Genomic DNA, 22,106 nt, shown 5'->3' with positions numbered 1-22,106 from the left:
GAACATAAACATTGCTACAGTAACATACCAGCTACTGTTGTTGACATTAGCTAGCTTGCCGTCCAAAATGGCAGACACCGGGGCATCACGTGACCCTGTGACGTCAGGTGAAATACCTCAATACAGCTAGGGGCTAGTCCTCTGGTAACCACAAGAGTTTGACTCCCCACTCACATCTGTATTGCAGCATGCCTTGCCAGACAGCAGTAGGTACCATTTTTACAATGGTCTTTGGTATGACCCGACCGTGAGTAGAACTCATGATCTCGAGGCAGACACACTAACCACTAGACCAACTCGTGGTTGTATAGTGAATATTTGCCAAAAAAAAAAGTCTGGCTCAGGCAGCTGCAGTTAGGAAAAAAAGATTTATCCCTTTCTTCAGAAAATAGATACGACATATCCAAAACTTGTTTTAATCACACTGGACACGGTGAACAGCCCTGTTGTTAGTACTCATGAAAGAAGTATGGCTTCTCCACTATACTTAAATTCCACTGTAACCTCAATGAGTGGCATCGGGGGGGGGGGGGGGGGGGGGGGGGTTGCCATCGAAAGAACATGGTAACATTTATCTTCCAGCCTCAGCGAACAGAGCAGGCACCAAACAATTTGTAATTTATTTTCATCATCAGGCCAAGCCACTGAGAGCTGTTTTTAGTCTGATTAAAGAGTCTGGTAGGCCTCCAGCCCCTGCTGCCCATATGGTTCCACTGCGTCCAGTGATATAATTCATTTTGTCCTGGCAGCAGTGCCTACAACAGGAAGCGTTGTGCAAGTAAATGTGAGAGACAGTGTGTGGGAAGAGTGCTAGTGTGTGTGTGTGGGAGAGAGAGAGAGAGAGATGCTCTCCAGTGACTAATATTTATTACGGTAAACATACCAGACAGCGTTGCTGGTGGAACTGTAGATTGGCTTGTAACTGGTGACCTCCTGTGGACAAAAAGAGACTTTCAGTTAACATCATGGCTAAAGGATGCCCTCTACTGGTGGTAAATGCACTGACACAGAATCATGATATCAGCTTCGTCAGGGGCGTGATGGATGTCAACAAGCTTGTTGTAAACGCAGGCTATACACCGACAGAGAACGTGTCTCATCTCATTATCTCTAGCTGCTTTTATCCTGTTTTACAGGGTCGAAGGCAAGCTGGAGCCTATCCCAGCTGACTACGGGCGAAAGGCGGGGTACACCCTGGACAAGCCGCCAGGTCATCACAGGGCTGACACATAGACACAGACAACCATTCACACTCACATTCACACCTACGGTCAATTTAGAGTCACCAGTTAACCTAACCTGCATGTCTTTGGACTGTGGGGGAAACCGGAGCACCCGGAGGAAACCCACGCGGACACGGGGAGAACATGCAAACTCCACACAGAAAGGCCCTCGTCAGCCACTGGGCTCGAACCCGGACCTTCTTGCCGTGAGGCGACAGCGCTAACCACTACACCACCGTGCCGCCCAGAGAACTTGTATTTTGCTTTTTATCAGATCGTAATCTGTTACTAAGATTTTAATAAGGTGTTACTGCATTGTCAGTTTACAGTCAATACAATGAGAAATATAAGAAGGAGAGGAATAACTGAAATCCTGGCGTTATGGATGTGATATCTGCGCTCACACTGGCTAACAAGATGTCACACAGCAGATTCAAGCTTAGGATCAATGAGTTGGTTTGCCTATGTGGTCAGTTAAGCTCTTGAGAACAATGCAGCGTAATTTAAAAAAAAAACATGCAGTGATTTACGTGTTTCAAATACACAGCAAGTGGATACGACTTTATGGGAGATACATTTTCTACAAACTCAGACCAGAATGATCACAGAAAGTGTAGATTTGAAAATATTTCTTGTTTTGAGAATGCATCATGAAGAAAATAACTGTTATGTGACATTTTTGCGTTATGGATAGAGCATGTCTGAAGCAGAACTGCATATAATTAATCTATACACAATGCAATATTCTCTACAATTCAACCAGAGAAGTCAAAGACAGTGAAAAATGATTGAAAGACATAAGTGGACATTTTAAAAGTTCATGTAGATAAGCATAATTAGTGTAAGTTATATGCATTAACAATCCTCTGAGTCACCAAGGGTTGTTTAAAACAACAACATAGAATTACGGCCCATCTTTATGACACGGTGCTATAATTCCTTCTACATTTCATAGAATTGACTTTATGTAATGTGCTATGTGAAAGGCATGTTGGGCTGCCTGCTCATGCTGAGATACTATTCTACATCATGCTGGATAGTCCTGAGAATGATAGCACATGAAACATGATAAAGACGAAAGTAAGTCTACGTTCTAAACATTGCACTAACTTGTCAGTAGGCGATGTGACATTGGCAAGAATGGTGAAGTTGCTTCTGACAGTTCGGAGACTGGCCAACACCTAGGAGAGAGAAAGGGGAGGGCCGAGAGGGCAGGGTATCAATGCCCACCATCTTTGTGAGTCTTGAGCAAATTTCACAATGCAATTCCATCATGGCTTACCAACATGGCTTACCTGAGCAAAAGGGGTGACAATGAGGTCCTCAGCATGGCTAAAGAGAGACAAAGAGAGATATGTTTGAAATGTACATAGATAAAACATAGATCAAATGCAAGAGAATAAAATCATCTATGCTTGAAGGAATTGAAAGATGACTTGACACCACATCAGAATGTTTCTGGCTTAATTCAGAGTGTAGAGAGAGGAGGGCACTTCCAGTACTGCGACATTAGATTTGGTAATATTGGATAAATCACACAAGGTAAAGAGCAATTATGCAGTTGGTCTGTGTAGAAAGTGTCGGGGGTGTGGTGTTGTGGACGAGGCTGCTTACCCCTCACTGTTGATGGAGGAGTTGCGGGACATGGTCTTAGGTGACATATCATAGTCGGAGTCGGAGCGGTAGAGGAAAGACTCCCTCCTGCCACTTTGGGGGAAGGAGGGATGGAGCACAAGCCCCGGACTCGCCTGCAAATCCATTGGGCTGCGTCCAGGAGATGGTCCATTTTCACCATCAAAGCTGGAGAAAGTGATATACAGAGAGATACAGGAGTGGAGAGAGAGAATGAGGCAGACAATGAGAAAAATTAAAGATGTAGAAAGAGGTTAATACATCTCATCATTTACATCAATCGTGCAGATTCCTTTACTACATGCAGTTTTAGACAAAAAGAGTCGTGAAGCACAGCTCATCATGATTGTCTCCCTCTCCTCACATACAGCAGACATTATCCGGGTGCTTAAAGCACTGAGACAGACACAGACAGAGCCTGAGCCACCCGGCATCTCCATTAGTATAACCATCAGCAACCTAATGGGAAAAGATATTCAGCCTGTTTCACCTTGTTTAGGATAATCACTGGTACATGCAGCCATTATACAGTGCCTACTGACTATAAACAAAGGCTATGTCCACAGAATGCACACATCTCTGCAATAACAACAATCTGTCAATGGGAAATACTAATGATAAGCACAAGGTGTTCAATTATTGCTTCTAGAGTATGTCTGTACAGTCACGCCACACTGTTAATGTGAACAGAAGAAGTGAAGAGAGCAGATTGGCATCCATGATTACTGAGGTGTTTATGGCCCATAAGCGTTCACCGTCAAATCATCCGCACATATCAGACACACACACTATGGCTGCTATTAGCGCAGCATGATGTCCGATAAAAACAAACAGGCAGTGCGGTGTGGCGTTTAGGAAAGTGAGCTCAGAATAAGCAACCGTTTCAGGCTACATCCACACGACAACGGCAATGAGATTTTTTTTAGCAGGTAAAAAAAATATCACGTCCACATGGGCAATGAATCAGTAAAATATCAGGTCCATATGGCAACGCAACGCTTGCTGAAAATGATGCAATACACATGCCACACCTCTACGTGCGCTGTAAGACGGTCCCATCGGAGACACCAGAACAATAGAAGAAGTAGGACGCATGCGCATAAACCCCTTCTACCCGGCGTGAAGCACTCACAGGAGCAAGCACACAACAACAAGAAGAAGATGGCTGCGACTACGCGAGGAAATCGTGCCTTCTGTGTGTACAAATTAGTTTTATTAGTGTGCATAGTTTTATATAACTTAATTTTCTCATTGTGTGTGAACATTTTGAAAAGCATTTTTATATAATTTATATAACTTTTTATATTGTGTGTGAACATTTTGAAAAGCAGTCTTATCCAATAAAAAAAAGAAATTCAAGAAATGGTTCAGTTACTTGTTTATTTAAAAGCCATTGTTGCTGTTGTTGTTACGAATGATGCGCGCGAGAGTGCTGCTTGTTCTAGTCATGTGGTTGTGACGTCATCGTAAACAAATCCGTTCTACTCATCCAGACGACTTCGCAACGGCGCCGTTGCCCGATTTTTCCACTCTGGAACCCGTTCTCAAAAAATATCGTTTTGGGGCACCCAAAACGCCGGTGCCGTGTGGACGCCAGGCCGAAACGATAAACAATTTTATCAGATTCACCTGAATCCGTTGCCGTGTGGACAGGGCCTCAGTAGCTATAATTCTGGCGTGTGTTATTCAGCTGTAAATTGCGAACTCTGCAGCTGAGCCACATGGACTGGTGTGTCTAGGGTCAGGGCCTAAGCCGAGGAGGAGGAGGAATGTAAAGTGGGAAGGTTTGTTGGCGCATGCTGAACTCTCGAGTCATCTCCGGGAATTCTGGGGACACTCAGAACATCAAACACACACTCGCATACACCAAAAGAAGAAGAACATGACCTGCAAATACTTGGCATCAGAGCTCCAAGCCTGCCAAGGTCCCCCCCCCCCCCCCCCCCCCCACTGTCTTTTTCTCTGTTTCTGTCAGTCAGACTACCTCCCCCTCACTCCTTTTCTCTCTCTAGGAGTCTAATAACCCTGTTCATACGCATACACGGAAGATGCAGTATCAAAAGTCTGGCCACTCATTTCGTGCACTGATGAAGAGCTAGCCTGAGTCATTCCAGTGAGCACTTGTGCTGCTGGAACTGCACTACAGAACCACATTCTTTGCTTATTTATTGTTGGCCTGTTTATGAAAAGAGACCGAAGGCCTGTCTCTGACTCCTGTGTGCTTATTACCTCTCCGGAGAAGCTGGGTAACCAGGTTTCTCTTCCCTTCACTTCACTCAGCACTTGGTTAAATGGACACATTGCTCTACTCCAGTCCAGAACAGATCAGACCAATCCATCATTCCACACTCTCTCACCTCCTTCCTTCTGTAAGCCTGATTTCTACCTTCTCACTACAAACAGTCTTTTCCTTCTGCATTCTCTCTCCTTCCCCTCTCTTCCCTTCTACTTATCGCCAGCAAACAGAGTTCCTATCCACGCAACAAGAAAATATATTAACGTCAGACTAACAGCACCACAGAACAGGGCCTGGGGTGACTTCAGGCTCTAAACATTTACATATTGTGAAAGCCTTGAGCATGCGATGTTTTCTTCCAAAACGTTTTCTTTTACATGAAGAACTGTGGCAAGGTCAGGAACACTGACTCATTTTCCAAGATAAATACATATAAAGATGGACTTTCCCTTCCTTGCACTCGACATGCAAACATACACTGCAAACATTTACATCTTGTCAAGTGGAAATATCCTGAAGATAGTCCAATTTATCTAGTATTAGAGATTCCAGTAAGCCGTAACTAAGATTATTAAGTCTATTTCTACCTTTTTTTTTCTTTCTAATTTCAAGCTTGAAATAGTCTTATTCCATTGGCAGGTAATTTTGCTTCGAGAAAAAAAATGATGAGCAAAAAAAAATTAGTAACATGTTCTGGCAATGGAATAAGACTATTTCAAGCTTGAAATGAGAGGAGAAAAGTCTAGAAATAGGTTTAATAATCATTTGATTTTTTTTTGTTTATTCTAAGCTTATTACAGGAAATAGCAGATACATTAGACTCTCTTCAAGACATTTCCACATGCTACGATGAATTTTCTTCGCAGTGTATATATATGCAGTGTGTGTGAGGATGGAGAGGGAGTGGGTGGGTACACACAAATGCTCCTTCTTTCTCTGTCTCATTTTAAAGCATTCTGAAATCATGTGACATTTTTTTTTTAAAGAACAGAGAAAAACCCTGGCGCTTCACCCAGTCCGACTCAAGTATCATTCACAGAGGAACATCAAAAACTGACATTTTATCAAACTTCTTTTTTTCCTGAATCTCCTGTGTCTTCATGCTCTCCCACTACCCGATTCCTTCTTCCCTCCCTATTTTGTGTCACTTTACGTCTATCTTTTTCAGCTCATGTCTCTTGACATCTTCTCCCTCTCTCTTTGTTTATAATTTTGCCTCTGTAGCGATGACTCAGTGGTGAGAGAAGCAGGAGCCAAGCGTGTGCTGCTACACTGGAGCTTCGGTTTATTTGTAGGTTACAGAAGATCCGTGGATCGTACGCACAGAGCCACATAAAATGACATTTTTAAATATGAAACGAGCACCTACGTACATGTTGAAACTGCAAAGCATTGCTGCAATTCACCTTGTGTGTGAGACGTTCACAAGTTAAACTAGGCCACCCTTCAGCGCAGGATAAATGTGCAGTTTAATCTCACGGCACAAATTAATATGCATCAGTCGTCAGTGATTGGGAAAAAAACACTAAATGACACACACACACACACAGAGCCATTAAAGGCTGGCAGCTCTCTTTTTCACTCAGTGATAAGACAACCCCTGGAGAGCAGATCTCTGGACAATGACATGATGATCAGAGGGTATACGGAGGAAAGGATTTCTGCCAGCTGGATATCTTTCCCTATGAAAGATAACACGTTAACATCCGAGCTTCCCTACATTGCAGAAAACAAGCATTAATAGTCTTGTTTAATGTACCTGGTCTGCCTCCCTGAATAAACGTGGGAAAGACTACAGAAAGTCTAGAAACTGTAATAATTGCAGCAGACAACCGGACTGATGAGTGTTCCGACTGATGTGTGCTGAAAAAAAGAAGAGAGAGAGAGAAATCCCACACGAAATGACTAACCGGGGGGTGTTAAGATTTATAATAGCTTTGACATGTGGTGCTTGAAGGGGCACAATGTGAGAATGTTGTAGAATCATCGAAAGGTTTAAAGAGTTAAAACTCAACATCCACTCAAGACAGTTGGACCACAGAATAATTTGTTCACTTGTGTTTTCACACACCTGTGAAGTAGGTGTGAATTCAATGGAAAAAAAAGATATCTTAGCAACATTTCTCATTGTGAGATAATTATATAACAAATATATAACAGCCAGCTCCAGTCCACTAATCTGATTGGTTGAGCAGCGTTCCCAGAGTGCTGATATTTCATATAACGGCACTGGGTTGTTTCTCTGTGTGTATCACTCTGCTCATCCAGGTCAAATTTCACTTCCTAGTTCGAAACGGTTACTGCAGTAGTGTTCGCGGCATCATCAGTGGACATAGCAAATGATATTTTTTAGGAATATAACTTTTGATTTCAAATATGATGCTCTTCAGATGAAGATGAAAAGGGAAGAAGAGACACCAGTTTTACCATCAGCGGCTTTAACAGGAATGTCGTATAAATCAGTGTGAGCCAGCTAGCCAGTGAGTAGCTAAACTAAGTGTAGCTTCTTCAGGATCTATTTCCACGTGTGCAGCAAAAAGAAACAGAACATTTGTCCAAAATTTCACTTACTTCATATTCCGTCCATTATCTGTAGCCGCTTATCCTGTTCTACAGGGTCGCAGGAGCCTATCCTAGCTGACTATAGGCGAGAGACAGGATACACCCTGGAAAAGTCGCCAAATCATCACAGGGCTGACACAGAGACAAACCATTCACACCTACGGTCAATTTAGAACCACCGATTAGCCTAACCTGCGTGTCTTTGGGGGAAACCAGAGCACCCAGAGGAAACCCACGCAGACAACATGCAAACTCCATGCAGAAAGGCCCTCACCGGCCGCTGGGCTCGAACCTGGACCTTCTTGCTGTGAGGCGATGGTGCTAACCACTACGCTACCATGCCACCCCTTACTCCATATTAATTCTTGTTAATAGATGTGCTATATAAAAGCAACATCACACTCAAGGTTGTGCTGTTGTACTGAATATCAGCACGGCTGGGATTATGACCAAATCATAATTCCCTCTCATGTGATATTACTTTAAATGTACAACCATTAAGCCTGTTTCTAGACACACAGTCAGGTCCATAAATATTTGGACAAAGTTATTGTTATTTAAGCTGTCAACCACAGTATGAGTATAATTCAAATTCAAAACACTTTATTTGTCCCCTGGGGCAATTTAAAGGCACGCAGAGAAGTACAGTTAAACACATAATAAAAAAACAAAAACATTAAACATAAAAATTATGACAGTGTGCAAGGTGGCAGTATGTGGATAAATAACTGTACAGTGGTACAATATGTATAAATATGATAATAAAAAAAAAAACAGTATATACCAAAATACCGTGTGGTGCAATTTGCTTATGAGGTAGAAGGATCAATAGCAGTAGAGTCTATGTTTAAAGTGGTATGTGTACAGAGGGGGTGGTTAGTGCACCAGACAGGTTAGAGTGCATGTGGAGAAGGAGGAAGGGGCTGGTGGGGTGAGTAAAGGGACAAGGATGGCAGAGAGTTGAGGAGCTGAACCGCTCTGGGGACAAAGGTCGCTCTTCTCCTCTGTGTTCGGCAGCTCGGACAACGGAGCAGGCGTCCTGAGGGGAGCCACTCAAATGCAGGGAACAGGACATGTGAAGGGTCCTGAAGAATCCTATATAACTTGAGTTATAAAATCCTGAGTTATATAATCCTGTATAACTCAAAGTGCAAACTTTCAGCTTTAATATGAGACCATTTACACCTAAATCAGGTGAGGTGTCGTAATTACAACACTTTGTGGATGTGGTCCTCCCCTTTAAAGGATTAAAAGTAATTGGACAATTGGCTGCTCAGCTGTTCCATGGCAAGGTGTGTATTATTCCCTTATTATTTCTCTTACAAATAAGCAAACATGACATCTAGGCTTGATTTCAAGTGTGGAATTTGTTCCTGTTAACTCTCAATATGAAGTCCAAAGAGCTGTCACTGCCAGTGAAGCAAGCCAACAAATCTGAACAAACCCATCAGCTCACATTGGTGAGCTCAGGAACACCAGGAAGACCACGGAAAACAACTGGAAGAATCCTTTCTCTGGTGATGAAAATAAGAACAGTTGGTCAGAGCAGGAATACCCTTCAGGAGGTAGGTAAAAGTTTGTGTAAAAGTCAACAATCAAGAGAAGACTTCACCATTGTAAATACAGAGGGTTCATCAGAAGATGCAATTCGGTTGTAAGCCTCAAAAACAGGAAAACCAGATTAGAGTTTGGCAAAGAAAAAAAAAATCTAAAAACCCTGTAAAACCCATTTTCTGCTTAAATGCTGGGGCGGCACGGTGGTGTAGTGGTTAGCGCTATCGCCTCACAGCAAGAAGGTCCGGGTTCGAGCCCCATGACCGGCGAGGGCTTTTCTGTGCAGAGTTTGCATGTTGTCCGTGTGGGTTTCCTCTGGGTGCTCCGGTTTCCCCCACAGTCCAAAGACATGCAGGTTAGGTTAACTGGTGACTCTAAATTGACCGTAGGTGTGAATGGTTGTCTATGTGTCAGCCCTGTGATGACTTGGTGATTTGTCCAGGGTGTACCCCACCTTTTGCCCGTAGTCAGCTGGGATAGGCTCCAGCTTGCCTGCGACCCTGTAGAACAGGATAAAGCGGCTACAGATAATGAGATGAGAGATGCTAAATGCTAAAATCCAGTTCCCATCCTTTTTTCTTTATACTGTGCTTTCATCCCTCCCATCAATCCCTTCTTTTTCACATTTGCCTGTTGACACAGCCACTTCTACCTTCTGTACATCTTTGGACTCAGTCTGATCTTTGATCAGCAACAAGGCAGCAGACTGACACCTTCCAGCTCTGGGCTGTCTGACCTTCTGCATGCTGAAAGAACACTGCACAGTGCTGAGAGAAAATGGAGGAAATTTAAGTAACTAAGCAACTTGTTTTTTCCCCTCTGTTGTTTCTACCACCACGACCGTCTTCTTTTGTCTTCTAAAATAAACACATGCATCTATGACCCTCATAAATTATCCTTTTCCATGCAGCTCTTCAACAGTTTACATTCTTTTGCACTTCCCTTGCATTAATAGCCTCTTGTATTATGTATTGCTTTTCACTTTATTTTTATTATTATTCATTCACTTAAGTTTGAAATCCTTTCATTACTGACTGCTTTTTGTACTCTGTATGCACTTAGATTTGATACTCTAGCACTAGAACTAAACTATATGGCCAAAAGTATGTGGACACCCTACCATCACACCCATATGAGCTCGTTGAATGTTTCATTCCAGATATATTCCCTCTTTACTGTTATAATAAGTTTCACACTTCTGGAAGGGCTTTCCACTAGATCTTGGGGAGTGGCTGTGGGCATTTGTGTTCATTCAGCTACAAGAGTATGAGTGTTGGGTGAAGAGGTCTGGGGTACAGTCAGTGTTCCAGTTCATCCCACAGGTGGTCAGTGGAGTTGAGTTCAGTCAAGGTTCTGTGCAGGACACTCAACTTCTTCCACTCCAACTTTAACACACCATGTCTTCATGGAGCTCGCTTTGCACACAAGGGTCTAGAGGGAAGCGGATGCAAGTGAAGATGGATTTTATTTACATTGAAACACACTGAACACAAAGACCATAAAATAATAACGAGGAATAGTGCAGCAAGGTAACAGCATGGACATATTATGAGTAGCAGAGAGTGACAGGAAACAACGATGACAAAAGACAAAAGTTATACAATAAGTGCTTGTACAAGACATGACTAGCGACCATTAAACTAAAATATGAATCAGGTACAAACAGTCATGACATTAGTGTGATGATCTGGTAAGGTGCAGTGGCTGATGGGAATTGTAGTCGTGTGCTGCATTTTGTGCAACTATGACAAGGAGCATTGTCATGCTGGAAGGCCTCTTAACTTCTTGTTAGTGATGATGATTGACAACAGCTGGTAGCTTCTCTGTGGACAACATAAAAAAGAGTTTGTTTGACAGCTGTCATTGGATTGACCAACACACAGTACAATGGAAAAGTCCAAGGAGCTCAGTGCAGATCTGAGAAAGAGGATCCTAGATTTACACAATTCAGGAATGTCTCTTAGAGCCATTTTTAAACAATGGCGTCTTCCAAGATTCAAAACTATTGTACATAAGTACAAGTTATTGGGAGGTGCAGCCACTTTGTCAAGGTCTGGAAGAAGATCCAAACTGTTCCGTCAGCTGAGAGGAAATTGGTTCAGATGGTCAGGAACAACCCAGAAACCACCAAGGCACAGGTCTGCCATGAACTGGAAGCTGCTGGAACACTGTCTACACTCAGCTGAGTTTTACATCACACTGGACCAAGAGGTTGCCACCCAAGAAAGAAGTCACTGCTCCAAAATCTACACCTTCAAGCTCAACTAAAATTTGCTGCTGAGCACATGGACAAAGGAAAAGCCTTCTGGAGGAAATTTTGTCAACAAGGGGTATGTTTGGAGGAGTAAAGGTGAGGCATTCAACCCCAAGAACACTGAGCATGGTGTTAAGCATGTTAAGCATGGTGGTGGCATCGTGCTCTGGGGCTGTTTTACTGCCAGTGGAACTAGTGCATTGCACAAAGTGGATGGAATAATGAAGAAGAAAGAATAAATTTTTATTTGTCACATGCACACTTCAAGCACAGTAAGATTCATCCTCTGTATTTAACCCATCTGAAGCAGTGAACACACACACACACAGAGCAGTGGGCAGCCATACTACAGCGCCCAGGGAGCAGTCAGGGGTTAAGTACCTTGCTCAAGGGTACTTCAGCCCAAGGTCACCCCATGTTAACCTAACTGCATGCCTTTGAACTGTGGGGGAAACCGGAGCACCCGGAGGAAACCCACGCTGACATGGGGAGAACATGCAAACTCCACACAGAAAGGCCCCTGCTGGCCACTGGGCTCAAACCCAAAACCTTCTTGCTGTGAGGCGACAGTGCTAACCACTACACTACTGTGCCACCTGGTGAAGAGGGAGAACTACCTCAGAATCCTTCTGCATAACCTCAAACCATCAGACACATGGACACAATTGGGTGCTCCAACAGGACAGTGAACTCAAACACACATCAAAGCTGGTTGTGGAGGATAAAGCAGGAAAACATTAAGCTTCAAACAAGCCCTGATCTCAACCCTATTGAAAATACACTGCAACCCCTGCTATAACAAACTTTTTGGGGGACATCCAAATAGTTTGTTATACCAAAAAGTTTGTAATACTGAAATGGACACACTTGTCACCCCAAACACTTGCATTATATACGAAATTTTAAGCACATTCTCCTTATCATGAATTTCTCCTTCCGAGTCACTATCGCAGTTCATTGACTGAGTTAAAGGATCACAAACAGAGGCAATGATTTCTTCATCTGTTATGGAAATGACAGAGGTTACCAGTGTATCATTGTCAGTGTCCACCCAGTGACTCATGATGTTTTCTAAATCTTGACCATTGAGTTCTTTCATGTGTTGCAAATCACAGATGATGTCATTTATGTTGCTCCGCAGGGCTAGGCAGGGGCATAAAAACACCACCGGTGCACTTTAACTAAGTGTTAAGTTAGTATTGCTGGGTTTCATGTGACGTCACATCCGCCTCATTAGTTATTCAAAACTTTCGCTGGTGGTCTACCAAAGCTCAGTTGACAAAATGTTTGTATGGAGAAGGTGCATTGCTTGCATGAAAAATGCCTTGCACTTGCATTGTTTTAGGTTGTTTGAATCGATCAAACCGTGAAACTGAAAAGTTTCTTCAGGGTTCCCCGTGAACTAATAAAAAAGGGTGAACGAACACAGGATTTCTCAAAAAGACATCAAGATAGATGGCTTTTGAACTTCTCACTGAACTCAAAGGGAGCCGAGTCGAAGCATGCTCGAGTTTGCAGTGATCACTTCATGAAAGGTTTGTATATCCCTCTCAGCTATGTTGTTAGTGTTTTCCAAGTACTTTTCTTGCTATGTGTTGTTATTTTACGGTACTTTTTTTAGTCACGAAGCGCTAAAGTCCCCAGCTGTTTCTTTGTTTACTCCTCACTCCTCACAAAGTCCATATGCATGAAGGTCACAACAAAATTCTGACCCAGCCATACAGTTACAATGCATTGTTATCACTTCTCCGTCTTGTTTAACTAAAATCCAGGTCTTTAAAGGGGTTTCTGATGATCTTTTGAATGATTTACCTGAGAGATAAGAGTGAACACAAGTGAGAATCAAGCCAACTGTTTGTTTACACTTCAACTTGCAGCACTTTGTTGTAAAGACGCAAACGAAAAGCTTAAAAAAACATACTTACAAGGGCAAAAACAATACAGGATTCATTCGGCAGCGACTTGATACTGAAGTCCTTTACACAGCCACATACAAAAAAGTTGTAAGCCCCCATACTCTTCTACGCTTTCATCTGTTTTGCGGTGTAGGAGGACGTCTGCAACACCAGATAGTTCAAGATGTTGTGGAACATGACTGAAGGGTAGTTTTCGAGATCGTATGACAAATCCTTCTTTCCCAGACTGTCGGGGTCTATTCCATTGCACATAGCAATCTTCTGAATATATCTAAAGTGAGCAGTGGCTTCTAGATTATGAGCATATTCTGATAAGTTATCGCTAGTTGTTTGCACTACGGCAGCTGTTTAGACCACCAGCTATTTCACTTCTGGTAAAACCGCTAAGAAAAGTCACACGACTGAAACCCAGCAATCAGCAGACATTTCATCCTTTTATCAATCCTTTGATCGCTATTCTCGATAATTGTTAGTGATTGACACCTAATCTAGGCTAGTTAAACCTTTGTTTAATGGCGTTAACATGTATTGTTAACTTGACTGCAGACTTGATTACTTATTGTTTGTCTCTGGTGGGAAGAGGAGCACATGGCTCCGTGTGTTGTGTAAGCAGATGAATGATGGTTGTAATTGCAGGAAAAGTGTTTATTTACAAACTGTCAGACAAACAGTTCAAAAACATAAGACAAAGGCAGGGTCATGAAATAGACAATGGTCAAGTGAGGCACAAACAGAATAGCAGAGGCAGAGATGAAAGGCAAAGTCCAAATATACAAAACAAACTCAAAACCAGAAAGGCAATACACAGATACAAAGCTTAGTAACATGAGACGCAAGGTACAGTGTGTATACTTCGCCAAGTCTGTGTGTTAAGAGAGTCCTTATAAGCACATGCTGTGATTGTGGTCTAATCCGGAACAAGTGCATAGTAATTAGTCCTAATGGCACTCAGAGTGTGCAGCATCAACACGCGTGGACATGACAGTGATTTTCTTTTGAAGACTCCGGCGTATTGTCACTAAAGACGGCGGACACGAATTTAGTTCATTCTATGTGAAAGTACATAGTAAAAAGAGTTCCTTATAGTGGTTGTAACACTTTCTTTGGGGGTGGTGGAACACTGAAAAACTGGGATAGGTGGGTTAATTGAAGGGCAATTTTTATTTAAGCATTTCAGCTTTCAACACTTGCTTTCATATATGCACACACACACAAATGGCATGCAGGGAAGCTCTCCCTTCCTCTCAGTTTCCTCCCTCCATATAAGCCCTCAGCTGTCACCGCAAGAGACACACATCCATACCATTAATTTGACACAGGTGTGGTCATTTTTCCACTCACCTTCCCCAGCCTTGTCCTCCATTCACAAACTGGTGCTCGACCACGCCCTCGCTGCCACATACCCCTACCACCCTACTCAGGCCGGGAGCCATCCGGCCTGCAGCTGACTCCCCCCTGGCAGGAGAAGTAATCCACCACCACGATCTGTGCCTGTGGCCTGTGGCCCACCACGAACTTAAAGGGCTACAGAGCTAGATACCAACGTGTGATCTGCACATTGGCATCCTTCATGCTGTGGAACCACTGGAGCATGTAATGGTCCAAACAGAGGGTGAAAGAGTGCCTCATCAGGTAGTACCAGAGGGTGAGGACCATCCACTTGATGGACGGATTTTCCTTCTCAATAGTGCTGTACTTAGTCTCTCACATCAAGACTTTGTGGCTAATGTACAACATAGGGCACTCCTCTCCCTCCACCATCTGGGACAAAATGGCCCCCAACCCTCTGTCCAATGTGTCAGTCTGCAAAATAAAAGGGAGAGAGAACTCAGGGGAGTGTAATAGTGGTCCATCACACAGTGCAGCCTTTATCTGGGTGAAAGCCCATTGGCATGGTTCCATCCACTGGACCAGATCTGGTGCCCCCTTTTTAATGAGATCAGTCAGTGGCCTGGTGACAGCTGAATAGTTAGGCGCAAACATATGATAATAGCCAGCCAGCCCCAGGAACTGTCTCACTCCCTTTTGGGTCTTGGGCTTTGGACAGGTTGCAATTACTGCGGTCTTGTCAATTTGGGGATGCATCTGTCCATGACCCAAATGGAACCCCAGATACCATACTTCCAACCATCCAATCGCACACGTCTTTGGGTTAGCCATGAGCCCCGTGCACCTCAACAACTCCAGAACAGCCCTAAGGTGTTTTATGTGCCGTGTCCAATCATTACTATATATAATGATGTTATTGAGGTAAGCCACAGCATAGGCAGCATGCAGGTGAAGGACTGTGTCCATGAGACGCTGGAATGTCACCAGGGCCCCGAATAACCCAAACAGAAGAGTGACAAATTTGTGTAAAACAAACAGGTTGGAAAAGGCAGCTTTTTCATGGGATAGAGGAGTCAAGGGGATCTACCAATATCCTTTTCTTAAATCCAGTGTCAAATAAAAATGAGCCACACCTAACCGATCGAGCAGCTTGTTCATGCAAAGCATCAGGTATGGGTCAAATTTAGACAGCACGTTGACCTTTCTGTAGTACACACAAAACCAGACTGAGCTGTCAGCCTTGGGGACCAAGACCACTGGACTGCTCCAGTCACAGTGTAACTCCTTGACTATTCCCATTTTGAGCATGACCTGGAGTTCATCCAGAAGTACAGCTTTCTTGTGTTTAGGTAAGCAGTATGGGCAGCTACGCACCACCATCCCTGGGGGCATTTCGATGTGGTGTTCTAGAAGATGAGTGCGACGGAGAGAGAACACATCAGAAAACTCTGCTTGCAACTTGGCAACCTCCATGGGCTGGGATGATGAGAGGTGGTCTTCACAGGGGACCAGGGTGGGTTGAGCGGCTACATTTGTTTTTACCTTCGGCCCCAACTCCTCCCTCTCCAGAATTACTGTCGCCAATGCTACAGGGACCCCCTCATTCCATAGCTTTAGCAGATTGAGGTGGTATATCTGTAGCGCCCCACCCCTATTCATTCACTTTACCTCATAGTCAACATCCCCAGTTCGCCATGTAACCTCAAAGGGCCCTTGCCACTTGGTGAGCAATTTAGAGCTTGATGTGGGTAAAAGCATGAGTACTTTATCTCCCAGTGTGACCTCCCACAGGCACACACCCCATTGTACAGCCAGAACTGATGTTCCTGCACCTGCCACAAAATTCTCCTGGCTTAGGTGATGGAGTGCGTGGAGTTTTACGCGCAGGTCAAGAGCATATTGAATTTTGTTTTTACTAGTAGAAGTTCCATCCTCCCAATTTTCCCATATGACATATAGGACACCACGCAGCTTACACCCATACAATAATTTAAATGGGAAAAACCCTGTGGAGGCTTGTGGAACCTCTTGTACTGTGAATAACAGGGGCTTGAGCCATTTATCCCAGTTACCTGTGTCTTCGCACACAAACTTACAAATTAAGTTTTTAGGGGTTCGGTTAAACTGCTTGAACAAGCCATCTGTCTGTGGGTGATAAATGCTTGTGCAGATCGATTTACCCCCAGCAACTCATAGAGTTTATGAAGTGGGCATGACATAAATGTAGTGCCCTGATCAGTCAGGACTTCTTTCAGAATACCAACTCAGGAGAAATTTTAAATAGTGCCTCTGTGACATTACGTGCAGAAATGTTACGCAGTGGTACTGCTTCAGGGTATCGCATAGCATAGTCGACTAGTACAACCCCGATCCCAAAAAAGTTGGGACAAAGTACAAATTGTAAATAAAAACGGAATGCAATTACGTGGAAGTTTCAAAATTCCATATTTTATTCAGAATAGAACATAGATGACATATCAAATGTTTAAACTGAGAAAATGTATCATTTAAAGAGAAAAATTAGGTGATTTTAAATTTCATGACAACAACACATCTCAAAAAAGTTGGGACAAGGCCATGTTTACCACTGTGAGACATCCCCTTTTCTCTTTACAACAGTCTGTAAACGTCTGGGGACTGAGGAGACAAGTTGCTCAAGTTTAGGGATAGGAATGTTAACCCATTCTTGTCTAATGTAGGATTCTCGTTGCTCAACTGTCTTAGGTCTTTTTTGTTGTATCTTCCGTTTTATGATGCTCCAAATGTTTTCTATGGGTGAAAGATCTGGATTGCAGGCTGGCCAGTTCAGTACTCGGACTCTTCTTCTATGCAGCCATGATGCTGTAATTGATGCAGTATGTGGTTTGGCATTGTCATGTTGGAAAATGCAAGGTCTTCCCTGAAAGAGACGTCGTCTGGATGGGAGCATATGTTGCTCTAGAACCTGGATATACCTTTCAGCATTGATGGTGTCTTTCCAGATGTGTAAGCTGCCCATGCCACACACACTAATGCAACCCCATACCATCAGAGATGCAGGCTTCTGAACTGAGCGCTGATAACAACTTGGGTCATCCTTCTCCTCTTTAGTCCGAATGACACGGCGTCCCTGATTTCCATAAAGAACTTCAAATTTTGATTCGTCTGACCACAGAACAGTTTTCCACTTTACCACAGTCCATTTTAAATGAGCCTTGGCCCAGAGAAGACGTCTGCGCTTCTGGATCATGTTTAGATATGGCTTCTTCTTTGAACTATAGAGTTTTAGCTGGCAACGGCGGATGGCACGGTGAATTGTGTTCACAGATAATGTTCTCTGGAAATATTCCTGAGCCCATTTTGTGATTTCCAATACAGAAGCATGCCTGTATGTGATGCAGTGCCATCTAAGGGCCCAAAGATCACAGGCACCCAGTATGGTTTTCCGGCCTTGACCCTTACGCACAGAGATTCTTCCAGATTCTCTGAATCTTTTGATGATATTATGCACTGTAATTTGTAATTTGTAATTGTAATTTATTTCATATCAGGAACAGTGCACAAAAAAAAACATTAATCCTGTACAACAAGATAATATGCTTTGTGCCAGGTTATAGCAGATTGCTACTTTCCGCCTGCAGTCCCTGGGCAGGTTGATGGAATAATAGATTTTTTTTTTAAAATGTAGATGTATGTATGCTGTAGATGATGATATGTTCAAACTCTTTGCAATTTTACACTGTCGAACTCCTTTCTGATATTGCTCCACTATTTGTCGGTACAGAATTAGGGGTATTGGTGATCCTCTTCCCATCTTTACTTCTGAGAGCCGCTGCCACTCCAAGATGCTCTTTTTATACCCAGTCATGTTAATGACCTATTGCCAATTGACCTAATGAGTTGCAATTTGGTCCTCCAGCTGTTCCTTTTTTGTACCTTTAACTTTTCCAGCCTCTTATTGCCCCTGTCCCAACTTTTTTGAGATGTGTTGCTGTCATGAAATTTCAAATGAGCCAATATTTGGCATGAAATTTCAAAATGTCTCACTTTCGACATTTGATATGTTGTCTATGTTCTATTGTGAATACAATATCAGTTTTTGAGATTTGTAAATTATTGCATTCCGTTTTTATTTACAATTTGTACTTTGTCCCAACTTTTTTGGAATCGGGGTTGTACTAAAATAAAGCGATGCCTTCATGCAGACCTATCTAATGGCCCAAAGAGGTCCATCCCAATTCATTCAAAGATGGTCTCAATTTGGTGAAGAGGGTGCAATGGTGTTTTTGGTGTGGCCTCTGAATTCACCAGCTGGCATTCGTGACATGCCACACACCACCTGAGGACATCCTTGCAAATCCCAGGCCAATAGAAGCGGGTCATGAGACTGGTCAGTGTTTTATCCTGCCCTAGGTGTCGTGCCATCGGGGTATAATGAGCCGCATGGAGTACAAGTTCCCTGCAACACTTTGGGACCAACAACTGTGTCACTTTTTCACTGGTCTGAGGGTCCTGTGTCACTCAATACAACCTATCCTGAATTACTGAAAAGTACAGGCAAGAGAGTGCAATGTTGGACTGGATGGTTTGACCTTCGATTACTCTCACTTGGTCAAAAGCATGTGGCAGAGTCTCATCCCACGCCTGCTCAAGAGGGAAATCCTCTTGGGAATCCCGGGGGGGCCAGGGTGCTCCCCACTCTCCCTGTTACTATGACATGGAGTTAATGGAGATGACTCTTGAACAGCCTCCCCAGTTCACGCTATGCTAGGATCCCCCATGACGCATTACTGCAAGACCCACCCACCACTACTCACTCCATTAAGTACTTAAACCCCAGCCAATCTGTTCCCAGAATTAGTGGGTGGGTGAGGCATAGACTAACTGCCACATCCACACTATGATTTTTCCCCCAAAATCGGATCAGAACAGACACCAGTGGGTATTCATGGACATCCCTGTGCACACACAGAACCTTCACCAAACATGCTGTACCCAATGCCTCACCTTGCACCAAGCTTTAGTGGATGGAGTTCTGATTACAGCCTGAATCCACCAATGCGTGGTATGTACTCCCTTGGATACTCACTGGTATGCAGTATGCTCCAGCTTGATCAGACGTGGTCTCTGGCATGTCAGGGATCCGGACCACTGCCCTCACCTCCATTGCATGGCACTGGTCCTGGAAGTTCCCAGGCTCCCCACAGCACCAGCACACCGGGCCTCACCCCTGTACCGGTGACTTGGGGATCACTCACCTGTGTGGGAGGAGACACAGAAACACAAGGGGAATGGGGAGGGGGGGGACCACGGGCTTGGTGAGCTGGCAGTGGGGGAGTTGACCCAAGCTTCTGTGGTGCAGGGACAGGGAAGGGATGGGAGGAGGGAAGAGAGAAAGAGAAATTGCAGGATGCCCATCTGCCACTAGAGCCACTGCCAGATGGTCCTCAGCCAGAGCAGTGGCACTGTCCAGCAACGCAGTGTGGTGCCACTGGACCCACTCCACTGTTCCTCCTGGCAGCTCAGCAATGAACTGCTCCAGTGCGATCATGTTGATGATACCCTTGGCATCATGATCCACCTTCAGCCACCACCGGTGGGCATTCTGGAGCTGTTGGCTGAATGCAAATAGTCGACCAACCTCTTCCAGGGTCAGAGCGAGTAAGTGCTAATAATGTTCCTTGATGCATTGCACAATGGCTCATTTTAAAACTGTGCACTCCAGCCTGCTGTCAGGGGTTCGTTGCTGGGTGGCGAGCTGTGCTTCTCCGGTCAGATGTGGCAGTAGATGTGTTGCTCGCTGCTCGACCGGCCACCACCATGCCTCCGTGGCTTGCTCAAAGAGCATGAGGAAGGCCTCCGGATTGTCATGAGGCCCCATGACATTGCAGCAGTGGTACCGGCTGATGCGAGCAGGTTCCAGAGCACCTGGCAATCCTCCTGCTGGGCCTACAGCAGTGCTTCAATGTGCTGCTCCTGTTTATTGTGCAGGGCAACCAGTGCCTGGTGCTGGTTCTGTTGGATGGTGGCAACAGCATGGATAAGCTCCTTAAACAGCGAGGACTTCATGCCAGCGGTTTGCTTCAATATCCCGGGTTTCACCACCAGTGTAACACTTTCTTTGGGGGTAGTGGAACACTGAAGAACTAGGACAGGCGGGTTAATTGCAGGGCTTTTTTTTATTTCAGCTTTTCAGCTTTCAACATTTGCTTTTACACATGCGCGCACACAAACACTGTGCACAAGGAAGCTCTCCCTTCCTCTCCGCTTCCTCCCTCCATATAAGCCCTCGGCTGTAAGTGCAAGACACATGCGCCATTAATTTGACACAGTTGTGATCATTTTGCTACTCACCTTCCCCAGCCTCACTCTCCATTCACAAACTGGCACTCAACCATGCCCCTGCTGCCACAGCGGTGTTGCAGTGTATGTGGAATGTGCTTAAAAGCCAGGTCCATGCCAGGAAACATACAAATTTAATTGTAATCTGCCAAAAAGAGAGGACAAATATCCAAACAGAATTCTGACAGAAGCTTTTTGATGGTCACCAAAAGTGTCTGGTGAAGGTGAAACTTGCTAAGCGACATTTAACCAAATATTCAGTGACTGTATGTATATTTTTGACCCGGTGTTGATTTCAGAAAGCCCAAAATAAATAAAAACTTATGCACCCAATTCTTGCTTTTTTCTATTCAATATGTATATTGTACAATAATTTGGTCACAGAAAAAGAACAGTTCAAAGAAATCAGTGAAAACCCATTATTGCTATGATAGTCATGTCCATGATTAGTGTATGTAAACTTCTGACCACAAATTTACATTCATTTCTCTTTCTCTCAACAAGCAAACGTACAAACCCGAACCACTGCTGATTCTTTTTCTTTTGTGCCATTTTTGTCCACTTTAACCATAACAGTCACAACCACTGGCCAATAATCTACTCACAAACTCAGCATGGCTGTATATCAGTTGATGCTATTAAAAATGCCTGGGAGACACCACAGGTACTCACACTTCATACAGCAAAATGGGTTCTATTTTATAATATCAGTGCTTTGATACTGGAGTGAATGGGCTGATAGAAATTAATTAAACCTAGGAGCATCCATACCATTTTTTTCAGATGACCTTATGACTGTTCATTAAAAGTGAACATGGTGTCCACAGGCTTGATTGACACAACAGTCTGTCCACAGCCTATGATGGAGCTCTGAGTGTTTTAGTAATGTTCTAAAAATAAATAGAAATACAGTATGAAGGATATTGTTTTATACAACCCCGATTCCAAAAAAGTTGGGACAAAGTACAAATTGTAAATAAAAACGGAATGCAATAATTTACAAATCTCAAAAACTGATATTGTATTCTCAATAGAACATAGACAACATATCAAATGTCGAAAGTGAGACATTTTGAAAT

At 43.7% G+C, this 22,106-nt stretch overlaps 1 protein-coding gene across 1 annotated transcript in view; it reads right to left on the bottom strand.

Moving 5' to 3' along the window:
- The window catches only part of pde4a (phosphodiesterase 4A, cAMP-specific), a 172,443-nt gene that overhangs the window by 72,502 nt on the left and 77,835 nt on the right, over positions 1-22,106 (bottom strand). Inside the window, exons 2-5 of the mRNA XM_060943177.1 lie at positions 2,838-3,023; positions 2,519-2,555; positions 2,334-2,404; positions 884-933 (exon numbers count right to left, since the gene is read on the bottom strand). Coding sequence (XP_060799160.1) covers positions 884-933; positions 2,334-2,404; positions 2,519-2,555; positions 2,838-3,023 — 344 coding nt within the window. The remainder of the gene's footprint in view (positions 1-883; positions 934-2,333; positions 2,405-2,518; positions 2,556-2,837; positions 3,024-22,106) is intronic.

The sequence above is a fragment of the Neoarius graeffei genome, chromosome 16, assembly GCF_027579695.1.
Source record: "Neoarius graeffei isolate fNeoGra1 chromosome 16, fNeoGra1.pri, whole genome shotgun sequence".
Lineage (NCBI taxonomy): Eukaryota > Metazoa > Chordata > Actinopteri > Siluriformes > Ariidae > Neoarius > Neoarius graeffei.
This window is presented reverse-complemented; position numbering and strand designations above follow the sequence as displayed.